This window comes from Hypanus sabinus, chromosome 21, assembly GCF_030144855.1.
Source record: "Hypanus sabinus isolate sHypSab1 chromosome 21, sHypSab1.hap1, whole genome shotgun sequence".
NCBI lineage: Eukaryota > Metazoa > Chordata > Chondrichthyes > Myliobatiformes > Dasyatidae > Hypanus > Hypanus sabinus.
Window position 1 is genome coordinate 18,526,968 of NC_082726.1, and position 19,688 is coordinate 18,546,655.

General features: G+C 54.2%; 1 protein-coding gene across 1 annotated transcript in view; it reads left to right on the forward strand.

The window, feature by feature from the left end:
* LOC132379202 (AP-3 complex subunit beta-2) overlaps window positions 1–19,688 on the forward strand; it is a 223,478-nt gene that overhangs the window by 90,908 nt on the left and 112,882 nt on the right. The window contains exon 3 of the mRNA XM_059946877.1: window positions 14,411–14,485. Coding sequence (XP_059802860.1) covers window positions 14,411–14,485 — 75 coding nt within the window. The remainder of the gene's footprint in view (window positions 1–14,410; window positions 14,486–19,688) is intronic.

A 19,688-nucleotide genomic window follows, 5' to 3' on the forward strand; every position in this document is an offset into this window, starting at 1 on the left:
GGAGTGTGGACGGAGTCGGTGGAGAGGAGTGTAGACGGAGTCGGTGGAGAGGAGTGTAGACGGAGTCGGTGGAGAGGAGTGTAGACGGAGTCGGTGAAGGGGAGTGTAGACGGAGTCGGTGGGGAGTGTAGACGGTCGGTGGGGAGTGTAGACGGTCGGTGGAGGGGAGTGTAGACGGAGTCGGTGGAGGGGAGTGTAGACGGAGTCGGTGGAGAGGAGTGTAGACGGAGTCGGTGGAGAGGAGTGTAGACGGAGTCGGTGGAGAGGAGTGCAGACGGAGTCGGTGGAGGGGAGTGTAGAAATAGTCGGTGGGGAGTGTAGACGGAGTCAGTGGAGGGGAGTGTAGACGGAGTTGGTGGAGGGGAGTGTAGACGGAGTCTGTGGAGGGCAGTGTAGACATAGTCGGTGGGGAGTGTAGACGGAGTCAGTGGAGGGGAGTGTAGATGGAGTCGGTGGGGAGTGTAGACGGAGTCAGTGGAGGGGAGTGTAGACGGAGTCAGTGGAGGGGAGTGTAGATGGAGTCGGTGGAGGTGAGTGTAGAAGGAGTCGGTGGAGGGGAGTGTAGACGGAGTCGGTGGAGGGGAGTGTAGATGGAGTCGGTGGAGGGTATAGGTGGAGTCAGTGGAGGCGAGTGTAAACGGAGTCAATGGGGAGTGTAGACCGAGTCGGTGGGGAGTGTAGACGGAATCGGTGGAGAGGAGTGCAGACGGAGTCGGTGAAGGGGAGTGTAGCCGGAGTCGGTGGAGGGGAGTGTAGACGGAGTCGGTGAAGGGGAGTGTAGACGGAGTCGGTGGGGAGTGTAGACGGTCGGTGGGGAGTGTAGACGGTCGGTGGAGGGGAGTGTAGACGGAGTCGGTGGAGGGGAGTGTAGACGGAGTCGGTGGAGAGGAGTGCAGACGGAGTCGGTGAAGGGGAGTGTAGACGGAGTCGGTGGAGGGGAGTGTAGACGGAGTCGGTGGAGAGGAGTGTAGACGGAGTCGGTGGAGAGGAGTGTAGACGGAGTCGGTGGAGAGGAGTGCAGACGGAGTCGGTGGAGAGGAGTGCAGACGGAGTCGGTGGAGGGGAGTGTAGACATAGTCGGTGGGGAGTGTAGACGGAGTCAGTGGAGGGGAGTGTAGACGGAGTCGGTGGGGAGTGTAGACGGAGTCGGTGGAGGGGAGTGTAGACGGAGTCGGTGGAGGGGAGTGTTAATGGATTCAATGGGGAGTGTAGACGGAGTTGGTGGAGGGGAGTGTAGACGGAGTTGGTGGAGGTGAGTGTAGACGGTGGAGGGGAGTGTAGACGGAGTCTGTGGAGGGCAGTGTAGACATAGTCGGTGGGGAGTGTAGACGGAGTCAGTGGAGGGGAGTGTAGATGGAGTCGGTGGGGAGTGTAGACGGAGTCAGTGGAGGGGAGTGTAGATGGAGTCAGTGGAGGGGAGTGTAGAAGGAGTTGGTGGAGGGGAGTGTAGACATAGTCGGTGGGGAGTGTAGACGGAGTCGGTGGAGGGGAGTGTAGACGGAGTCGGTGGGGAGTGTAGACGGAGTCGGTGGAGGGGAGTGTAGACGGAGTCGGTGGGGAGTGTAGACGGAGTCGGTGGAGGGGAGTGTAGACGGAGTCGGTGGATGGGAGTGTTAATGGAGTCAATGGGGAGTGTAGACGGAGTTGGTGGAGGGGAGTGTAGACGGAGTTGGTGGAGGTGAGTGTAGACGGTGGAGGGGAGTGTAGACGGAGTCTGTGGAGGGCAGTGTAGACATAGTCGGTGGGGAGTGTAGACGGAGTCAGTGGAGGGGAGTGTAGATGGAGTCGGTGGGGAGTGTAGACGGAGTCAGTGGAGGGGAGTGTAGACGGAGTCAGTGGAGGGGAGTGTAGACGGAGTCGGTGGAGGTGAGTGTAGAAGGAGTCGGTGGAGGGGAGTGTAGACGGAGTCGGTGGAGGGGAGTGTAGATGGAGTCGGTGGAGGGTATAGGTGGAGTCAGTGGAGGCGAGTGTAAACGGAGTCAATGGGGAGTGTAGACCGAGTCGGTGGGGAGTGTAGACGGAATCGGTGTAGAGGAGTGCAGACGGAGTCGGTGAAGGGGAGTGTAGCCGGAGTCGGTGAAGGGGAGTGTAGACGGAGTCGGTGGAGGGGAGTGTAGACGGAGTCGGTGGAGAGGAGTGTAGACGGAGTCGGTGGAGAGGAGTGTAGACGGAGTCGGTGGAGAGGAGTGCAGACGGAGTCGGTGGAGGGGAGTGTAGACATAGTCGGTGGGGAGTGTAGACGGAGTCAGTGGAGGGGAGTGTAGACGGAGTCGGTGGGGAGTGTAGACGGAGTCGGTGGAGGGGAGTGTAGACGGAGTCGGTGGAGGGGAGTGTTAATGGAGTCAATGGGGAGTGTAGACGGAGTTGGTGGAGGGGAGTGTAGACGGAGTTGGTGGAGGTGAGTGTAGACGGTGGAGGGGAGTGTAGACGGAGTCTGTGGAGGGCAGTGTAGACATAGTCGGTGGGGAGTGTAGACGGAGTCAGTGGAGGGGAGTGTAGATGGAGTCGGTGGGGAGTGTAGACGGAGTCAGTGGAGGGGAGTGTAGATGGAGTCAGTGGAGGGGAGTGTAGACGGAGTCGGTGGGGAGTGTAGGTGGAGTCAGTGGAGGGGCGTGCAGACGGAGTCGGTGGAGGGGAGTGTAGACATAGTCGGTGGGGAGTGTAGACGGAGTCAGTGGAGGGGAGTGTAGATGGAGTCAGTGGAGGGGAGTGTAGACGGAGTCGGTGAAGGGGAGTGTAGACGGAGTCGGTGGGGAGTGTAGACCGAGTCAGTGGAGGGGAGTGTAGACGGAGTCAGTGGAGGGGAGTGTAGACGGAGTCGGTGGGGAGTGTAGACGGAGTCAGTGGAGGGGAGTGTAGATGGAGTCAGTGGAGAGGAGTGTAGACGGAGTCTGTGGAAGGGAGTGTGGACGGAGTCGGTGGAGAGGAGTGTAGACGGAGTCGGTGGAGAGGAGTGTAGACGGAGTCGGTGGAGAGGAGTGTAGACGGAGTCGGTGAAGGGGAGTGTAGACGGAGTCGGTGGGGAGTGTAGACGGTCGGTGGGGAGTGTAGACGGTCGGTGGAGGGGAGTGTAGACGGAGTCGGTGGAGGGGAGTGTAGACGGAGTCGGTGGAGAGGAGTGCAGACGGAGTCGGTGAAGGGGAGTGTAGACGGAGTCGGTGGAGAGGAGTGTAGACGGAGTCGGTGGAGAGGAGTGTAGACGGAGTCGGTGGAGAGGAGTGCAGACGGAGTCGGTGGAGGGGAGTGTAGAAATAGTCGGTGGGGAGTGTAGACGGAGTCAGTGGAGGGGAGTGTAGACGGAGTCGGTGGAGGGGAGTGTAGAAATAGTCGGTGGGGAGTGTAGACGGAGTCAGTGGAGGGGAGTGTAGACGGAGTCGGTGGGGAGTGTAGACGGAGTCGGTGGAGGGGAGTTTAGACGGAGTCGGTGGAGGGGAGTGTAGACGGAGTCGGTGGAGGGGAGTGTAGACGGAGTCGGTGGAGGGGAGTGTAGACGGAGTTGGTGGAGGTGAGTGTAGACGGTGGAGGGGAGTGTAGACGGAGTCTGTGGAGGGCAGTGTAGACATAGTCGGTGGGGAGTGTAGACGGAGTCAGTGGAGGGGAGTGTAGATGGAGTCGGTGGGGAGTGTAGACGGAGTCAGTGGAGGGGAGTGTAGATGGAGTCAGTGGAGGGGAGTGTAGACGGAGTCGGTGGGGAGTGTAGATGGAGTCAGTGGAGGGGCGTGCAGACGGAGTCGGTGGAGGGGAGTGTAGACATAGTCGGTGGGGAGTGTAGACGGAGTCAGTGGAGGGGAGTGTAGATGGAGTCAGTGGAGGGGAGTGTAGATGGAGTCGGTGGAGGGGAGTGTAGAAGGAGTTGGTGGAGGGGAGTGTAGACATAGTCGGTGGGGAGTGTAGACGGAGTCGGTGGAGGGGAGTGTAGACGGAGTCGGTGGAGGGGAGTGTAGACGGAGTCGGTGGGGAGTGTAGACGGAGTCGGTGGAGGGGAGTGTAGACGGAGTCGGTGGAGGGGAGTGTTAATGGAGTCAATGGGGAGTGTAGACGGAGTTGGTGGAGGGGAGTGTAGACGGAGTTGGTGGAGGTGAGTGTAGACGGTGGAGGGGAGTGTAGACGGAGTCTGTGGAGGGCAGTGTAGACATAGTCGGTGGGGAGTGTAGACGGAGTCAGTGGAGGGGAGTGTAGATGGAGTCGGTGGGGAGTGTAGACGGAGTCAGTGGAGGGGAGTGTAGATGGAGTCAGTGGAGGGGAGTGTAGACGGAGTCGGTGGGGAGTGTAGACGGAGTCAGTGGAGGGGAGTGTAGATGGAGTCAGTGGAGAGGAGTGTAGACGGAGTCTGTGGAAGGGAGTGTGGACGGAGTCGGTGGAGAGGAGTGTAGACGGAGTCGGTGGAGGGGAGTGTAGACGGAGTCGGTGGAGGGGAGTGTAGACGGAGTCGGTGGGGAGTGTAGACGGAGTCGGTGGAGAGGAGTGTAGACGGAGTCGGTGGGGAGTGTAGACGGAGTCTGTGGAGGGGAGTGTAGACGGAGTCTGTGGAGGGGAGTGTAGACGGAGTCTGTGGAGGGGAGTGTAGACGGAGTCAGTGGTGGGGAGTGTAGACGGTGGGGAGTGTAGATGGAGTCTGTGGAGGGCAGTGTAGACGGAGTCGGTGGTGGGCAGTGTAGACGGAGTCGGTGAAGGGGAGTGTAGACATAGTCGGTGGGGAGTGTAGACGGATTCAGTGGAGGGTATAGGTGGAGTCAGTGGAGGGGAATGTAAACGGAGTCAATGGGGAGTGTAGATGGAGTCAGTGGGGAGTGTAGACGGAGTTGGTGGAGGGGAGTGTAGACGGAGTTGGTGGAGGGGAGTGTAGACGGAGTTGGTGGAGGGGAGTGTAGACGGAGTCGGTGGAGGGGAGTGTAGACGGAGTCGGTGGAGGGGAGTGTAGACGGAGTCGGTGGAGGGGAGTGTAGACGGAGTCGGTGGAGGGGAGTGTTAATGGAGTCAATGGGGAGTGTAGACGGAGTTGGTGGAGGGGAGTGTAGACGGAGTCGGTGGAGGGGAGTGTAGACGGAGTCGGTGGAGGGGAGTGTAGACGGAGTCGGTGGAGGGGAGTGTAGATCGAGTCAGTGGAGGGGCGTGCAGACGGAGTCAGTGGAGGGGAGTGTAGACATAGTCGGTGGGGAGTGTAGACGGAGTCGGTGGGGAGTGTAGACGGAGTCGGTGGAGGGGAGTGTAGACGGAGTCGGTGGAGGGGAGTGTAGACGGAGTCGGTGGAGGGGAGTGTAGACGGAGTCATTGGGGAGTGTAGACGGAGTCAATGGGGAGTGTAGATGGAGTCGGTGGAGGGGCGTGTAGACGGAGTCGGTGGGGAGTGTAGACGGAGTCAATGGGGAATGTAGATGGAGTCGGTGGGGAGTGCAGACGGAGTCGGTGGAGGCTATAGGTGGAGTCAGTGGAAGGGAGTGTAAACGGAGTCAGTGGAGGGGAGTGTAAACGGAGTCAGTGGGAAGTGTAGACGGAGTCAGTGGAGGAGAGTGCAGACGGAGTCGGTGGAGGGTATAGGTGGAGTCAGTGGAGGGGAGTGTAGACAGAGTCGGTGGTGGGCAGTGTAGACATAGTCGGTGGGGAGTTTGTTAGGATTCAGTGGAGGGGAGTGTAGACGGAGTCGGTGGAGTGGAGTGTAGATGGAGTCGATGGAGGGTATAGGTGGAGTCGGTGGAGGGGAATGTAAACAGAGTCAATGGGGAGTGTAGACGGGGTCGGTGGAGGGGAGTGTAGACGGAGTCGGTGGAGGGGAGTGTAGATGGAGTCGGTGGGGAGTGTAGACGGAGTCAGTGGAGGGGAGTGTAGGCGGAGTCGGTGGAGGGGAGTGCAGACGGAGTCGGTGGAGGGGAGTGTAGACATAGTCGGTGGGGAGTGTAGACGGAGTCAGTGGAGGGGAGTGTAGACGGAGTCGGTGGAGGGGAGTGTAGACGGAGTCAGTGGGGAGTGTAGACGGAGTCAATGGGGAGTGTAGACGGAGTCAGTGGAGGGGAGTGTAGATGGAGTCAGTGGAGGGGAGTGTAGACGGAGTCAATGGGGAATGTAGATGGAGTCAGTGGAGGGGCGTGCAGACGGAGTCGGTGGAGGGGAGTGTAGACATAGTCGGTGGGGAGTGTAGACGGAGTCAGTGGAGGGGAGTGTAGACGGAGTCAGTGGAGGGGAGTGTAGATGGAGTCAGTGGAGGGGAGTGTAGAAGGAGTTGGTGGAGGGGAGTGTAGACATAGTCGGTGGGGAGTGTAGACGTAGTCGGTGGAGGCTATAGGTGCAGTCAGTGGAAGGGAGTGTAAACAGAGTCAATGGGGAGTGTAGACGGAGTCTGTGGAGGGGAGTGTAGACGGAGTCGGTGGAGGGGAGTGTAGATGGAGTCGGTGGGGAGTGTAGACGGAGTCAGTGGAGGGGAGTGTAGGCGGAGTCGGTGGAGGGGAGTGTAGACGGAGTCGGTGGAGGGGAGTGCAGACGGAGTCGGTGGAGGGGAGTGCAGACGGAGTCGGTGGAGAGGAGTGCAGACGGAGTCTGTGGAGGGGAGTGCAGACGGAGTCTGTGGAGGGGAGTGCAGATGGAGTCGGTGGAGGGGAGTGTAGACGGAGTCGGTGGTGGGGAGTGTAGACGGAGTCGGTGGAGGGGAGTGTAGACGGAGTCGGTGGGGAGTGTAGACGGAGTCGGTGGAGGGGAGTGCAGACGGAGTCGGTGGAGAGGACTGTAGACGGAGTCGGTGGGGAGTGTAGACGGAGTCGGTGGAGAGGAGTGTAGACGGAGTCTGTGGAAGGGAGTGTGGACGGAGTCGGTGGAGAGGAGTGTAGACGGAGTCGGTGGAGGGGAGTGTAGACGGAGTCGGTGGGGAGTGTAGACGGAGTCGGTGGGGAGTGTAGACGGAGTCGGTGGAGAGGAGTGTAGACGGAGTCGGTGGAGAGGAGTGTAGATGGAGTCTGTGGAGGGGAGTGTAGACGGAGTCGATGGAGAGGAGTGTAGACGGAGTCAGTGGTGGGGAGTGTAGACGGTGTCGGTGGGGAGTGTAGACGGAGTCTGTGGAGGGCAGTGTAGACGGAGTCGGTGGTGGGCAGTGTAGACGGAGTCGGTGAAGAGGAGTGTAGACATAGTCGGTGGGGAGTGTAGACGGATTCAGTGGAGGGTATAGGTGGAGTCAGTGGAGGGGAGTGTAAACGGAGTCAATATGATGTGTAGACGGAGTCTGTGGAGGGCAGTGTAGACGGAGTCTGTGGAGGGCAGTGTAGACGGAGTCGGTGAAGGGGAGTGTAGACATAGTCGGTGGGGAGTGTAGACGGATTCAGTGGAGGGGAGTGTAGACGGAGTCGATGGAGGGTATAGGTGGAGTCAGTGGAGGGGAATGTAAACGGAGTCAATGGGGAGTGTAGATGGAGTCAGTGGGGAGTGTAGACGGAGTTGGTGGAGGGGAGTGTAGACGGAGTTGGTGGAGGGGAGTGTAGACGGAGTCGGTGGAGGGGAGTGTAGACGGAGTCGGTGGAGGGGAGTGTTAATGGTGTCAATGGGGAGTGTAGACGGAGTCGGTGGAGGGGAGTGTAGACGGAGTCGGTGGAGGGGAGTGTAGACGGAGTCGGTGGAGGGGAGTGTAGATGGAGTCAGTGGAGGGGCGTGCAGACGGAGTCAGTGGAGGGGAGTGTAGACATAGTCGGTGGGGAGTGTAGACGGAGTCAGTGGAGGGGAGTGTAGATGGAGTCGGTGGGGAGTGTAGACGGAGTCAGTGGAGGGGAGTGTAGGCGGAGTCGGTGGAGGGGAATGTAAACAGAGTCAATGGGGAGTGTAGACGGGGTCGGTGGAGGGGAGTGTAGACGGAGTCGGTGGAGGGGAGTGTAGATGGAGTCGGTGGGGAGTGTAGACGGAGTCAGTGGAGGGGAGTGTAGGCGGAGTCGGTGGAGGGGAGTGCAGACGGAGTCGGTGGAGAGGAGTGCAGACGGAGTCTGTGGAGGGGAGTGCAGACGGAGTCGGTGGAGGGGAGTGTAGACGGAGTCGGTGGTGGGGAGTGTAGACGGAGTCGGTGGGGAGTGTAGACAGAGTCGGTGGAGGGGAGTGCAGACGGAGTCGGTGAGGAGTGTAGACGGAGTCGGTGAAGGGGAGTGCAGACGGAGTCGGTGGAGAGGAGTGCAGACGGAGTCGGTGGAGGGGAGTGTTAATGGTGTCAATGGGGAGTGTAGACGGAGTCGGTGGAGGGGAGTGTAGACGGAGTCGGTGGAGGGGAGTGTAGATGGAGTCAGTGGAGGGGCGTGCAGACGGAGTCAGTGGAGGGGAGTGTAGACATAGTCGGTGGGGAGTGTAGACGGAGTCAGTGGAGGGGAGTGTAGACGGAGTCGGTGGAGGGGAGTGTAGACGGAGTCGGTGGAGGGGAGTGTAGACGGAGTCATTGGGGAGTGTAGACGGAGTCAATGGGGAGTGTAGACGGAGTCGGTGGAGGGGCGTGTAGACGGAGTCGGTGGGGAGTGTAGACGGAGTCAATGGGGAATGTAGATGGAGTCGGTGGGGAGTGCAGACGGAGTCGGTGGAGGCTATAGGTGGAGTCAGTGGAGGGGAGTGTAAACGGATTCAGTGGGAAGTGTAGACGGAGTCAGTGGAGGAGAGTGCAGACGGAGTCGGTGGAGGGTATAGGTGGAGTCAGTGGAGGGGAGTGTAAATGGAGTCAATTTGAAGTGTAGACGGAGTCTGTGGAGGGGAGTGTAGACAGAGTCGGTGGTGGGCAGTGTAGACATAGTCGGTGGGGAGTTTGTTAGGATTCAGTGGAGGGGAGTGTAGACGGAGTCGGTGGAGGGGAGTGCAGATGGAGTCGATGGAGGGTATAGGTGGAGTCGGTGGAGGGGAATGTAAACAGAGTCAATGGGGAGTGTAGACGGAGTCGGTGGAGGGGAGTGTAGACGGAGTCGGTGGAGGGGAGTATAGATGGAGTCGGTGGGGAGTGTAGACGGAGTCGGTGGAGGGGAGTGCAGACGGAGTCGGTGGAGAGGAGTGCAGACGGAGTCTGTGGAGGGGAGTGCAGACGGAGTCTGTGGAGGGGAGTGCAGACGGAGTCTGTGGAGGGGAGTGTAGACGGAGTCGGTGGTGGGGAGTGTAGACGGAGTCGGTGGAGGGGAGTGTAGACGGAGTCGGTGGGGAGTGTAGACGGAGTCAGTCGAGGGGAGTGTAGACGGAGTCGGTGGAGGGGAGTGCAGACGGAGTCGGTGGAGAGGACTGTAGACGGAGTCGGTGGGGAGTGTAGACGGAGTCGGTGGAGAGGAGTGTAGATGGAGTCTGTGGAAGGGAGTGTGGACGGAGTCGGTGGAGAGGAGTGTAGACGGAGTCGGTGGAGGGGAGTGTAGACGGAGTCGGTGGGGAGTGTAGACGGAGTCGGTGGAGAGGAGTGTAGACGGAGTCGGTGGGGAGTGTAGACGGAGTCGGTGGAGAGGAGTGTAGACGGAGTCTGTGGAGGGGAGTGTAGACGGAGTCGGTGGAGAGGAGTGTAGACGGAGTCAGTGGTGGGGAGTGTAGACGGTGTCGGTGGGGAGTGTAGACGGAGTCGGTGGGGAGTGTAGACAGAGTCGGTGGAGGGGTATAGGTGGAGTCAGTGGTGGGGAGTATAAATGGAGTCAATGGGGAGTGTAGACAGAATCGGTGGGGAGTGTAGACGGAGTCAGTGGAGGGGAGTGTAAATGGAGTCAATGGGGAGTGTAGACGGAGTTGGTGGAGGGGAGTGTCGACGGAGTTGGTGGAGGAAAGTGTAGACAGAGTCATTGGAGGGGAGTGTACACTGAGTCGGTGGAGGGGAGTGTAGACGGAGTCGGTGGGGAGTGTGGACAGAGTCGGTGGAGGGGAGTGTAGTGGGAGTCGCTGGAGGGGAGTGTAGAAGGAGTCGGTGGGGAGTGTAGACGGAGTCGGTGGGGAGTGTAGACGGAGTCGGTGGAGGGGAGTGTACACTGAGTCGGTGGAGGGGAGTATGGACAGAGTCGGTGGAGGGGAGCGTAGACGGAGTCAGTGGAGGAGAGGCTGGTTTCCGTGGTCAACCGGGTGGCACTTACAATGCTCTGCAGTTTCTTATGGCAAAGCAGTTGCCATACCGAGCTGTGATGCATCTGGGTAGGGTGCTATCTGTAGTACATCTGTAAAAATTGATAAGCATCATTGGGGACATGCCGAATTTCCTTATTTCCTCAGTCCTGGGTGTGGCATCTGAAACTCGGGCATCCTTGGGGCATCGTGGACCATCAACGCGAGTGTCTACACTCCATAATTTGTAACCTCATAATTTGGGACCTCCCTCAATCTACCACCCGGCCACATTCCTAGTTCATAGTCCTGCATGGCTGGGCTTCTCACAAGATGTTCCAGTGGTATTAGAAAACTCCCTGACTCAGTTTGGTCTTTAAAATGCCAGGGGAGGTCCAGGTCAGCTGGTTCTTGCCCCATCAGTCTACTACACCAACAGTGTTACCAGCCAAATAACCCACCAGCTCGTACTTACCTGCTCATCGATGCCCAGTTATTATCCAAATGTGTCTAAATTGTACAACCTGAGACTTGTCTGCCTACAGGCAGCCAGAAAGCAAGAAACCTGAAAGAGCCCAATTTTAAAAAAAAGACCAACACCCAATGTGCAGAAAGAGAAAAAAACAAATCATGCAAACATTGAAAGCAAGCAGCAGCACTCAGAACCAGATTGAGAACCAGACTCTGAGCCCAGAGCAGCTGGAGCAGGCCCACAGCCTTGGTCTCAGTTCCTCACACAGCGGGGCAAATTGTTACCCAGCCTGGAGCAGTCCCACAGCCTCCTCAGCCTTAGTACTGTGAAGAGTGGGGTAACCGTCGTGGAGCAGCCAGCAAGCCAGCCTGACGCTGGCCTCCAGTTCTGACACCCTGCCTTTCCGATCCATCTGGCCCAGTGTTTAAATTTTCCTACCACTGGGTGGTAGGACTTGGACCCTGCTGCATGGATACGCTTGTGGCCTGGACACCGCTGCCACATTCCGACCCATACTTAACCATTCCAAATGGGCCCAGTGCTGAGATCGATCCAACCTCACTCACAGTTCAGGTGGATGGGCTCCGAAACTCCTCGTCCAATCCCATCTCCGACTGGACCTTGCTCCAACTGCTTCTCCTTGACCGTACCTCGACATCGCACCTGCAGTGTGAATCGGGACAGGACTACTCAGCTCTAGACCTGAGCACAGGCTTAGTCCAGACATCCGTACCACGAGGGTTGGACCTGTCGCCAAGGTTTATCCCATTGCTCATCGATCCCAGGACAATGGATGGTCCCTTGTCCATGTTCTGCTTCCTCACACATTGCAATGTGGAGGCCCGTGTTCTGCCCAGTACCAGTGTGAACGTGGTGAGACTGCTGGCTCTGACCATCGCCTTTGAGGCACCCTCCTTCTGCCATCGCCTCCTGCCACCTATCCAGCTCGAGGACACACACTTGCCAAGCCCACTCCCACTTACTGAAACTGCACTGGTTTCTCCTCATCTGCAGTTTCTGTCACCTCTGTGAACTTTTCTTTTCCTTACATGAGCTGAGGCCATTCAGCCCATTGAATCTATGTCAGCTCCCTGAGCAATTCCCATTGGCCCCCATTCTTCCCATTTAGTTCCCAGTGTGTACAATGACTCCCCCAACTCTCATGCCAGCCATGGTATACAATTTGAGCTGGTCAGCTAATCCCCCCACCCACCCACACTCCACATTAACTTTGGGATGCGGGAGGTAACGGCAGCAGCCAGGGAAGCTCACCCAGTCACCAGTGGAACACAGAGACCACACAAACAGAGGCACAACCCCACACCCCACCGGACGATGGGGTTGAACCCGGGCCTCTGATGCCGAGAGACAGCAGCACTACCCGCTGTGTTAACACGCTCACTCTCATCACTCTCCTATGTTGCCACATTCCATGTTGCCTGAAAACGTGGCATGGATTCCCTCTCTGCATGCTGGTGACTTCAGAATCAGGTTTATTATCACTGACCTGTGTCCTGAAGTTTCTTGGTTTGTGGCTGTAGCACAGTGCAAGCCGTCAGTTACAAAAATAAATAGATAATGCACAAGAGGAATAGTGAGGTGGTGTTCGTGGACCTTTCAGAGATCTGATGGCGGAATGGAAAAAGTTGTTTCTAGAATATTGAGTGGGGTCTCCAGATTCCTGTACCTCCTCCCTGATGGTAGCCACGAGCAGAGGGCATGGGCTGGATGGTGAGGGCCCTTGGTGACAGATGCCTCCTTCTTTTGAAGATGGCCTCGATGGTTGTGCCTGTGATGGATTTGGCTGAGTGCACAACCGTCTGCAGCCTCTTGTGCATTGGAGCCTCCACACGAGGCGGTGAGGCAGCCAGTCAGAATGTGCTCCACCGTACATCTTGAAATTGAAGGGAGTCGTGGGTGACGCACCAAATATCAAACTCCTAATGAAGTAGAGCCACTGGCGTGCCTTCTTTGTGATTGCGTCGATGTGTCGTGCCCGGGATTGATGCTCTTGAGATGCTGACAGCCAGGTACGATAGGATGGACGGTTGGCCTCTCAATCTACCTCGTTATGATCTTGCATTTCTTTGTTCAGCTGCACTGCACCTTTTCAGTGGTTTTTACACTTCCTTCTGCATTGTTTTACCTTATTCTAGCTCAATGCACTGTGTGATCATTTGATCTGTATAAACAGAACGCAAGACGAGCCTTTCACTGGTAGCCCTGACGGTAACATACCAATACTTGAAGCTGCTCTACCACTGACCTCTCAGTGAGGATTGATATGTGTTCTCGTAATGGAGCCCATTCCTCTGCTGCCCTGCCATCCTCTCAGAATTGTCAGCTCGCCCGGCTTCCAGAGCAGGCTGAGTAGAAACATTGGTTCTTGGCAAAAATGCTGTTTCCATAGCAACCTGTTTGACCCCTCTCCCTCAGACCTGCTTCAGACAATCATGTAATCCAGCTCTTTGAGCCCAAGGTGAAAGTGCCAACAGCTCCAAAAACCTCCCCATTCTCCATACCAATGGCTTCTCCAGTCCTTTATTCATATGAACCTTCCAGTCATATATCCTTGTAGACCTTTCAAAACACACTGCAGCCCTTCCCTCTCCTCCCACTCCTCTTCTTTATCCCAATCACAGAGAGCTTGATTGCCCGGGTCCCACCAACCAACAGCCCTGAGTTCTCTAACTCACACTGGCTTCCAGTTCAGTGGGACCTCGACAGTTTAATATCCTTTGTTCCCAAGTTGCCTCCTCCTGTAGGCACAGCCAGTAAAGCTGGATTCTCACAGCGCCGGAGCCTCAGGTTTTTCCTGATCTCAGGCACTGAGCGTGCGGAATCTGCATGTTCTCCATGTGACCGCATAGGTTTCCCCCAGGGCCTCTGAGTTGTGGGTTGGTGGGTTAACTGACCGCTGTAAATTGCCCCATTGTGAGTAGGTGGGAGGGAGAGGGGGGATCATTGAGCAAGATGCCTGCTCCATGTTTGTGGGAATTAGCACAACACCCTCCCCCTCCCAACCTGGCCAAACACAATAAGCAGCATCTTTTGCATTTTCCTAGTGCCTATAGTAGGACAAGGAGGCCATTTGGCCCTCATGCCTGGTTCCAAGAAGATGCACTCAAAGAAGTTTTGGTGCATCTTCTGTCTCAACGCCATTCCCTTGCCTGTCCTCATCATCTGATTCTTTTAATATTACTCAGAATGAATGAAATTCAAGCCCCCACAGCCCTCCAGACTGCACAGCTCAGGGAAGCTCTTTCTCCTCTGTCCAGTCCCCTGTCCTGAAGCTGTGACCACCTCCCACAGCCTCCACCAGCCCCCCACTCCCCACCCCAGGTTCTAGACACCTCAGCCAGGGGACACAACTTCACAAATATCCCCCCCCCCCCCCAGTCACTGCTGGACTGAGTTAAGAAAACCATAGGACATAGAAGTAGAATTAGGCCAATCAGCCTATCAAGTCAGTCCATCATGGCTGATTTATTAACCCTTTTAACCCTATTCTCCTGCCTTCTCCCCATAATCTTTGATGCCCTCACTAATGAAGAGCCTATCAACTTCCACTTTAGATATATCTAATGATTTGGCCTCCACAACCATCTGCGGCCGTGAATTCCACAGGTTCACCACCTTTTGGCTAAAGAAGTTCCTCCTCATCTCTGTTCTAAAGAGATGTGTTTGTGTTCTGAAGTGGGCCCTCTGGTCCTAGACTCCCCCATGAATGGAAATGTCCATCCTATCTAGGATTGTCAATATTTGATAGGTTTCAGTGAGATTCCCCCCCCCCCCCCCACACACACACACCATCCCTCTAAACAGCAGCAAGTACAGGCCCAGTACTCAATGAAGAGCATGAACCTCTTCTGTGTGAGACTCCATCCTCGCGTGTCAGTGAAGGATTACACGCGCTTTCTTTTTTTATTGCAGATGATTGCCAGAGGGAAGAATGCCTCTGATCTCTTTCCTGCGGTGGTGAAGAATGTTGCCTGCAAGAACATTGAGGTAAGCAAAGACACTCATCACCATTTTCCACATGGAGGGACAACCAAAGGAAGCTTCCCACAACATGCTGTGGTGAACAGAGGGTTAAATAATTTCAGTGGTAATCCAGGGAGTGTGACTTGTAATTCAGTTTAAAAGTATGTACTGTATTTGATGTGCCTTATGAAGTAGGCCATTTGGCTCATCATCCCTCCAACTAATCCTTTTGTCCTGTTAGCTCACACATTCCCCTGTAACCCATTCTCTCTCAGGTGCCCATCAACCCCCCCCCCCCCCAACCCCCAACTCCACTCCTCTTGTTCCTTTTCCCATTTATTTATTTGTTGAGATACAGTGCAGAATAGGTCCTTCCAGCCATGCCGCCCAGTATCCTCCGATTTAACCCCCTTTGACCCACCCTGAACCCCAGTTTGGACCACCAAGGACCCTAGATACTCATAATCAATTGACTGCTTCTTCCTTCTGTTTTCCACCTCGATGGCCCTGTCCAAGTCACTGCCACAGCCCCGGGAATATCTTTCCTCTGCATGCAATGACCTTTCCAGTCCTGAAGAAGAGTCTCGACCCGGAACTTTGACTGTTTACTCTGCTGCCCGGCCTACTGAGTTCCTTCAGCATTTTGTATGTGTTGCTTTAGATTTCCAGCATCTGCAGATTTTCTCATTTAACCGTAACCTAATCACGGGACAGTTTACAATGACCAACTAACTTACCAACCGGTGTGTCTTTGGACTTTGGGAGGAGACCCACGCAGTCACGGGGGGAACGTACAGACAGTGGTGGGTCTCTGGCACGGTAAAGTGTTGTGCTCACCACCAAGCCCACACTTAACAATGTACGAGAGCTAATTCACCCCGCTAGACAGTACGCCATTGGGATGTACGCGGAGACTGAAGTACCCAGAAGAAACTCATACAGTCACAGGGAGAGCGTGCAGACTCCACGTAGACAGCATCGGAGGTCAGGATTCAGCTTGGGTCACTGGAGTGGTGCGGCAGCAGCACTACCTGCTGCACTACTGCCCGCAGAGTCACACAGCACGGAAACAGGTCCTGTAGCCCAACTGGTCCATGCTGGCCGAGACACCCAGCTAAGCTGGTCACATTTGCTCATGTTTCGCCCAAAGGTTTCTTTTTCCGTGTACCCATCCACGTGTCTTTTAAACATTTTAACGTATCCGCCTCAATCGTGTCATCTAGAAGTTCAGCCCAGATAATGACCACCCTCTGGATGAAAAATTTGCCCTTTCAGCTTCCTGCTAAATCTTTCCCCTCTCACATTAAACTTAATGCCCTCTACTTTTTGATTCCCCAACCCTTGGAAAAAGATTGTAGGCATTCACTATAACTGTGCCCTCATGATTGAATACAACTTCATAACATCAGACTTCAGTCTCCTACGTTCCAGTGAATGAAGTCCAAATCTGCTCAGACTGTCTCTATAACCTAACCCCTCCAGTCCTGGCAACATTCTCATAAATCTCCTCTGCGCGCTTTCCAGTTTAATGTCATCATTCCTAAAGTGGGGCAACCAAAAATGAACACTCCAATGTCTTTTTCAGCTGCTGCAAAACACACCAATTTCAGTATTTGATGGCCTGACTGAAGAAGGCCAGTATGCCAAAAGATCTCCTTCACCAGTTCGTCTATATATATATATGTGTGTGTATATATATATATATATATATATCTGTCTAGCATCACTAAGCAATGATTTTGTAGATTGTAGTGGTTCGTTTTTAAGGAAATGGACTCTCTTGACCATTTCTCTGAATGTGTCCAGTCTCAGGTCCATAAGGCCAGTATCTCTCTGAACTCCATCTGAAGCTTGGCAGCTTGGAGGTTTGGGCAGTAATTGTGGATCTCTGTCCCAGAGGTGATCCACCCCAGCTGCCCCAGTCCCACACCATGACCTTAACTTGAAGCTCTCCAATCTGTGGTGGTTGATAGAGCCCCAGAAGACTCAAGCTGCACTGGCCTGAGTCCCGATGAAGGGTTTTGGCCCGAAACTTTGAATATTCATCTCCGTCCATAGATGCTGCCTGACTTGCTGAATTTCTCCGGCATTTGTTGGGTGGTGCTCAAGATTTCCTGCATCTGCAGTGTAACCCCCTGGGTCGCCTCAGGCTCGCTCAGCTCATTTCGTCTAGGGGGAGCAGCCTTCGGCCCCGCCAAACTGGGTAATCAGCTGGTGTGGATGCTGTGTGATGTCCCCGCCTCGCCCAAAAACAGACAGTACACCATATGCGATTAAATGAGTACAATTTATAAAGGTTACTATAACTAAGTGATTAATAACGATACAGTATATATGAAGAGAAAATTAAAGAAAAGGCGCCAAACTTATCAAAGTCCAAACCACTTCGTGCACAGCCGTTGGAGCTCAATTACTGAAGTCTTCTGGCCACCATTCGATCCCCTCCGAACTCCTCGACTCGCAGCTCAGGACCCTCCGAACTCCTCGGACTCTCCAAACAGCTCAGGACCCTCCAAGTGGTCAACCAAGCACATCTAGCTTCATCCCCCCCCCCCCCGGAGAATCTCCCGGCCTTGGACCCCCCTTTGGGGTCCGATCCTCGCCCAGCTTAGAGCATTGCGTCCTCTCTCTCGACCCCCTCGCGCCGATCTGCCCAAAAGCCCGTCAACAAAAGCTTACAGACTCAGAAGAAAGAATCCCCATTTGGTTTACAAAGGAATACCATTCTCGTTATCAGTAAATTAGCATTCCTGCTAGTTAACAAAAAAGAAGAAACCCTCTTTACAACAGTATCTCCTGTGCCTCATAGGACCATCTCCGCAGGCAGGAAGTCAGGAACATCGCAGTGAGTTCTACATCCCAAAAAATTCATAAAATCCCCTCAAAATCCGGGGTGCCAGAAATCTAAAATTCCAATAGCAAATGTAATATATTAAAATGTATGTTAATTTAGAACATAAAATGAGCTGCCAGAGGAAGTGTTTGAGGGATGTATAATAGTATCACTTAAGAAGAGTTCAGACAGACATATGGTGGCAGGGTGGAGATACGTCTTTATCAAAGGAGGTGTGAGGCACTGCTTCCCTCCGCAAGCCTACAGATTACCCTCGGGCAGGTATAGCACCTGCTTAGTCCCCCGATCAGGGTCACGTGAAGCTGTGGGAGCAGGTGGATGGTCAGATGAGCAGCTGTGGCAGGGTTTGAATACCATAACCTCCTACAAAGTTAAATCAAGTGACATGGGAGACAGCAAAGCTTCGCTTCCAGGTGAGCCAAATACCTTCTATGTTCATTTTGACCACCAGAACCTTTGCGAACCCCTCCCCCCCCAAACTCCTGATGATCCTTTCATCTCAGTATCTGAAGATAATGCACGGTTTGCCTTCAAGAGGGTGAATCCAAGGAAAGCATCCAGTCCAGATGGAGTACCTGTCCGATTACTGAAGACCTGTGCTGACCACGGCTGGTGTGTTCACGGATATCTTCAACCACTCACTCCAGCAGTGTGCTTCAACCAGACTTCAGTCGTACCCGTGCCCAAGAAGAGCGTGGTAACCTGCCTCGATGACTGTTGTCCAACGGCACTTACATCCACATTGATGAAATGTTTTGAGAGGCTGGTGTTGAAGCAAATCAGCTCCTGTCTGAGTGCTGATTTGGATCTGCTCCAGTTTGCCTACCAGAGTGACAGGTCCACAGCAGATCCCATCTCATTGGCTTCTCACACAACCCTGGAACGTCTGAACAGCAAAGATGCATACATCAGGACGCTCTTTATCGCTTACAGTTCAACAATTAATAGTATCATCCCCTCAAAATTAACCAGTAAACTCCAAGACCTGGACCTTAAGACCCCCTTGTGCAATTGGATCTCCTGACTTGCAGACTCCAGTCAGATCAGATTGGCAAAAACATCTCCTCCCCAGTCTCCATCAGCACAAGAGCACCACGGGGATGTGTGCTTAGTCCACTGCTCTATTCGCTTTACACCTATGACTGTGTGGCTAGGTACAGTTCCAACAGCATATACAAGTTTGCTGATGACACCACTGTTATGGGCTATATCAAAGCTGATGATAAATCAGCATTCAGGAGGGAGATTGAAAATTTGACTGAGTGGTGTCATAACAACAACTTCTCATTCAATGTTAACAAGACCAAGGAGCTAATTGCAGACTTCAGAAGAAGGGAAATCAGAGGTCCACGAGCCAGTTTTCATTAGAAGATCAGAGATGGAGAGGGTCAGTAACTTTAAATTCCTGGGTGTCACTATCAAAAACCTTGACAAACTTCTGTAAATGTGTATTGGAAAGTCTGCATTACGGCCTGGTATGAGAATACCAATGTCTTTGAACAGAAAATCCGACAAAAGGTAGTGGATTCGGCCCAGTACATCACAGGTAAAGCCCTCCCAACCACTGAGCGTATCTAGATGAAACACTGTTGTAAGGAAGTAGCATCTATCATCAAAGATCCTCACCACCCAGGTTATGCTGTCTTCTCGCTGCTGCCATCAGGTAGAAGGTACAAGAGCCTCAGGACTCACGCCACCAGGTTCAAGAACTGTTACTATCCCACAACCATCAGACTTTTGAACAAAAGAGGATAACTGCATTTATCCATTGAGATGTTCCCACAGCCAATGATCTCACATTAAGGACTCTATCTTGTTATTTGATGCTCTCGTTATTTATTTATATTTGCATTTGTACAGTTTGTTGTCTTCTATGCTCTACTTGCTCTTTCATTGATCCTGTTTACAGTTACTATTTTATAGATTTTCTAAGTATGCCCGCAGAAAAAAGAATCTCAGGGTTGTATGTGGTGACGTATATGTACTCTGATAATGAGTTTTACTCAGCTGGTACACATCACAAGTCCTGGTTATGCAACCATTGATGCCAGGCAATCTCTGAAGAATATTGATAATGGCTGGAGTTACCCATCTTGGAAGGACACTGTCCAGAAGAAGGCAATGGTAAACCACTTCTGTAGAAAAATTTGCCAAGAACAATCATGGTCATGAGACCATGATCACCTGCATCATATGATATGGCACACGACAATGATGTCATGCAGAGGCAGGGCTTAGAAGGATACGGGCTGAACACAGGAAATTGGGGCAGGCTGGATGGGCACCTGGCAAAAACTTGGGACGTCCTGGCCCCGGTCCTGGCACAGTTTGGGTGGACTACTCTTCTATATGGTACCCCACTTCTGCTGCCCA